The following is a 4,598-nucleotide window of genomic DNA, read 5'->3' on the forward strand; positions in this document are numbered from 1 at the left end:
AAGCTTTTTTTTTCTGTAAACGATTTACAAATAAATCTGACATGATGGTGCTGTACCAAAGCCTTATACAAAACTTACTCTGCGCTCTATATAATCTCTCTGTATCTGTATTGTTGCTCTCGGCCTCCGTGCTCGCGAAGGCCTGTAAAATGCCAGCAGGAGGGACCGGCGCGGTGCCCGCCACGGGCATCCCCGGGAATGGCCGGGTTCCTGCCCGGAGCCGGTGCGGGACCGCGGGGAGGGGAAGCCAAACTTCAGCGTCGCTCCCCAGGTGTGCGATGAGGGGCACAAGTTGGGGGTCCCTCACCCCAAACTCTCTTTCCGACTGGGTGCTAGCCTGTCCTCGGCAGGTAACCGAGACCTCGCCGGGAGCGCTGCCCGCTCCTCCCGGCCCCCCCACTGCAGGCAGCGGCTGGGCAAACTCGGAGCTGGTCTCTAAGGGGATAATGACCCGCTGAGCCCCCTCAGCCGGGGGGGGTGGTTTTTTTTTTACATCTTCCAGCTCAGCCCGACCTACACGGTGCTTGGCCAAGGCAGACCTCTCCTGCCTCTCGCCCTGTGAGCCCTGTCCCTGCTTTTGCCCATCCTCCCTGGGGACGGCCGGGAGCTGGGTCTGCTTTGATAGCTCTAAGCAATAATCCCATTCTGCCGAGAAAGTTGGGTCCCTTTGGCTCTTGGACTATTGTCAGTTAACGAGTTAAATGCTAATAAGCCAACAAAAATTGGAAGAAATGAGAGTTTGAAGCCCTGCCTTACTGGGAGTAGCTGGTCCCTCGGTCTCTGCCTGTTGGGATTTTTAAGGCCTGCTGAGTACTTAACAAGTTATCGCCGGTAACATTGCATGTTCATAGATTGACTTTTTGGTTTTTTATTTTAATGTACCCACTATAAGAAATTCTGGCAGTGTTGCAATGTTACGTACAACTAGCCATGCTGTAGGAGAATGATGGGTTTTGGAATCGATTAACTTGCTCCTCATGTAACATTACCCTGCTTCAGAAATGTTTTGTATTTTGATATAAATAAACATTTGCTAAAAAAAAAAAAAAAAGACTTGTTGGGTTTTTTGATTTGGGTTGGGGGGCTGTGGGGAGGAGGTGGGCTGCCCCGGGGATGTTTGCGGAGAGGATGCTTCTCCCTTGGGATGTGTGAAGATGCTGGGCTTTTCTTTGCCCTGAGCATGCCGTGGGGTGTAAGGGGGAACGCCCTTACATTGGGGTGCCCCAAGGCACGTCCTCCCATCGGGTCTCCGTGAGCTATGCAGCCACCCGGGACTTCTTGCAGGGTCTCTCCAGCCTTCAGTAATACTTGTTGCTCTCCCCTGTCCCATTCAGCCACGCTCGCAGGAGGGTTTACAAAAAAGCCTGCGTGAGCTGCGCCCCGCGTCCCCCTGCCCTGTAGCCCGGTGCCACGGTCTTGGCTCCCGTGGGTGCCCTGAATTGGGATTTGCTCCCTTGGGATTTGCTCCCTGTAGCTCCCTTGTCCCCGTTGCTCTGGGAACCCTGTGCTGGAACGCGGGTGCTGCGGCGCCGGTTCCGGTTCTGACCCAATAATGTGCCGGGCTTGGGGCGTTGGCGGTGCCACCGACGGGCACCCAGGATGATCATTTCCACGTGGCTGATGTATATCACGGCACGGAAAGGCATCGGCGCTCCCTTCCTCTCTGCTGGCACCCCGGTAAGCGGTGGGGCGGGGAAGGGGCTTCGCTGACGGCGCTGAGGGCTTTGTGGCAGGTTCCCCCCCCCCCCCCCCCCCGGGCGCTGGCCAGGGCTGGGGGGGTCAGTGGCTGCCTCTCTTCCAGGGTATCCCTGCAGTGGAGGTGGGAACGGTCTCACTGATGGAGCGGTGGCTGCATAAGGTGAGGCTGAGGCGTGCGAATGCCGATGCCCAACCAGGGGAGCCCAGGATTTAAATCCAGGGAGGTTTTCCTATGATTTCATGCAAAGGCAGCGTTGGGGGTCAGGATGCAACACATGGTCCTCCCGCCGGGGGTGCCTGTGGTTGATGGCGGCTTTGCTGCCTTTGCAGGTTGAAGACGGGACCTCCAGGTTCTTCAGGTGGATGCTGGCTGGCGCGGCGGCGCAGCGGGCAGAGTCTGCATCGGCTCCTCCAGCATGCCTGGCAGCGAGCAGGCTGGACCCACAGGTTGGGATCCGTGGGCTGAGCGTGGCCGTGCCCCACGGAGGTGTCTGGGAGCTCGGCAAGGTGCAGCTGGGAGGTGCTGGGGATGGAGGGAGTCCTAGGGGCTCCTTTGAGATTAAACACTCCCTCGGATGAGAAACCTTCCCATTTGCACCCTTGGAGGCACCCAGCTTCGGCCACCCTGTGTCCGTGCCATGCACTGGGTCTGTCTGGCACGTGCTCCTCGTGCCAAGGCCCTGAACACCTCGTCCCCCTCTGCTTTTGGCAGGATGATGGGGCCGTCGTTGCGTGCCCGCTGGGACGGTCACTCAGCCACTCCTTCCTGGAGGACAGGACCACAATCCAGCTCTTGAGGCGGAGGTAAAGCCCCATGGTGCCCACCAGGACCGGCTGGGGATGGGGTAGGACGTGCCCCTGCACCGGGCTGGGGAGCTCAGCGGCGTGCCCCTGCACCGGACTGGGGAGCTCGGCGGTGGTGGCTGCAGTGCCTGAGGGGACCGGCGTGGTTCTTGCAGCCAAACCCAGGTCTGCTGTGTGCTGAGCGTGTCAGAGGACGAGGTGGCACAGGAAGGGCTGGAGCAAATGGAAAACCGGTGAGTTGCCCCCTGCACAGACTTTGGGGGGCTGCCACGTTCCCCGGGGCTCCCCTCGCCCAGACACCCCGCATGCTCTGGCGTGCCGGCCCTCGGCAGGTTGAAGCCCAGGCTCCCGTTCACCCTGCTCCCAGGAGTTAAAGCCCGTGGGCTTCAAACCCCCATCCCCTGCAAGGAGAAAGGGCCGGTTGACCCTGGTGGAAAGCCAGCCCTTTCACCGCCTGTCCGGGGCAGGGGTTCCCGCGCACCCCCCTAACCTCAGCTTGCTGCAGCATGTCCCGGCTGGTGCTCCAAGCCAAGCCGGACACCAAGCCGGACACCGAGCCGGACACCAATGCCCAGGTCCTGCTTTCAAGCGAAGACTAGGAGGTAAGAGAGCCCCAACACCGTCCGATGGGGGCAAGGCAGGGCAGTGAGCCAGGTCCCTTGCTGTCTCCCCTGAGACCAGGGATCCTGCCCCATCCACTGCTGCATCTTCCCTTTCTCGCCCCGCTCTTTTATCCAGGCTGACCCGCTCTCCGCTCCCCTTTGAAGTTTTTTGCCCCCTTTTTGGTGCTGATTCGTCTGGAGGCAGCTCCCCTGCTGATAAAGGCTGTGTACACCATTGGAGCGTGTGCCTCGTCCAGGACTGCGTGGTGTGCAGTGTGCGGTGCCGCACCGTCCCCAGCCTTGCCGGCGGCCGTGCCACGAGGTGGCAGTGCTGGCTCAGCAGCTCCCGGCGCTGGCGGAGGCAAGGTGGCAGGGAGAAGAGGCCTCCTTGACCACCTCCAGCATCTCTGCCCTCTGGGTATCCCCCTGTGGGACCGGGATCAAGGGGCTGCTTCTGTCCGTCCGTCTGTCCGCCCCCTTTCCCTTGAGCCATCCCTGCTGCCCCCCGGGATCCCCGCTGGGTCCCCCCCAGCCTCCCTGCAATGACAGCTTTTAGGGGCTGGCTGCTCTGCGGGAAGGTGTGCTGCCCTCGCACCCCTCGGTGTGTTGGGGATGCAGCTCGGGGCGGTGCAGCATCTTTGGGTACCAGCTCCGGGGCTTCCCAGTTAAAGCCCCTCAGTGAGCAAGGATGCAGAGGAAGGCCACTTCCACATCCCTCGCCAGTCGCTTTTCTCCACACACAGCTCCCCAAAACTGGGTGTCGAGGGCAGCCCCTTGCCTTTCCCGGCTTGCCCCGGGTATTCCCACGCGGACCCTGCACGTCTGCACTCTGCCGGTGCAGAGGCCAGGGACGCTCCTGCCGCGGGTGCCACAACACCCTGCACCCCAGCAAGGGTGGGCAGAGCCCGGCTGCCGCCCCTCGCCAGCCTGCCCAGCCGGAGGCTGCTCGGGAGTCGTTAAGGTGCTCCAATCCAGCTTTGCTCCATGCTTGATGAAGCCCTGTGGGAAGGAGGAGAGATGAGGTGGGGGGCCAGCCCCCCTCGGCCAGATCCTGCATTACAGGGGGAACTGATTCGTGCTGCATTGGAGAGAAACGAGTGGGCAAATACAAGGTTGTTGGGCTGTGACCGAGGCATTTGTGTAGCTAAATGATGCTGCAGGAGCTCATCAAGGGGTGTGCGGGTCACGGGCTGGAGGGGCAGAGTGTCGCGGGGATGAGGGATGCTCGCTGGGGTGGGGAGCAGAAGAGTGCTGGCGTGCACGGCAGCCCTGAACCCCCGGTACCCCCGGCACCCCCGGCGTAGGTGGGCAGGCCGCGGGGGGGGAGCAGAAGAGTGCTGGCGTGCGCGGCAGCCCTGAACCCCCGGTACCCCCGGCACCCCCGGCGGCAGCTCAGCTGTGCTGATGGGGCTGGGGTGGGGGGGTCACGCAGGTGTCAGGTGTCAGGGCTTTTAAGCTCCGCAGGGAGAGCTGGGACTTCCTGGGGCTGGTTTT

The 4,598-nt window shown here is 61.7% G+C and overlaps 1 protein-coding gene across 1 annotated transcript; it reads left to right on the forward strand.

Moving 5' to 3' along the window:
• The first annotated feature begins 1,599 nt into the window (after nt 1-1,599).
• On the forward strand, nt 1,600-3,101 carry SPATA19 (spermatogenesis associated 19). The gene is made up of 5 exons (XM_009281304.1): nt 1,600-1,677; nt 2,029-2,205; nt 2,411-2,502; nt 2,658-2,735; nt 3,008-3,101. The coding sequence occupies exons 1-5, from the start codon at nt 1,600-1,602 to the stop codon at nt 3,099-3,101; spliced, it is 519 nt and encodes a 172-aa protein (XP_009279579.1).
• Nucleotides 3,102-4,598: the final 1,497 nt, after the last annotated feature.

The sequence above is a fragment of the Aptenodytes forsteri genome, unplaced genomic scaffold (genome assembly GCF_000699145.1).
Source record: "Aptenodytes forsteri isolate BGI_AS27 unplaced genomic scaffold, ASM69914v1 Scaffold324, whole genome shotgun sequence".
Lineage (NCBI taxonomy): Eukaryota > Metazoa > Chordata > Aves > Sphenisciformes > Spheniscidae > Aptenodytes > Aptenodytes forsteri.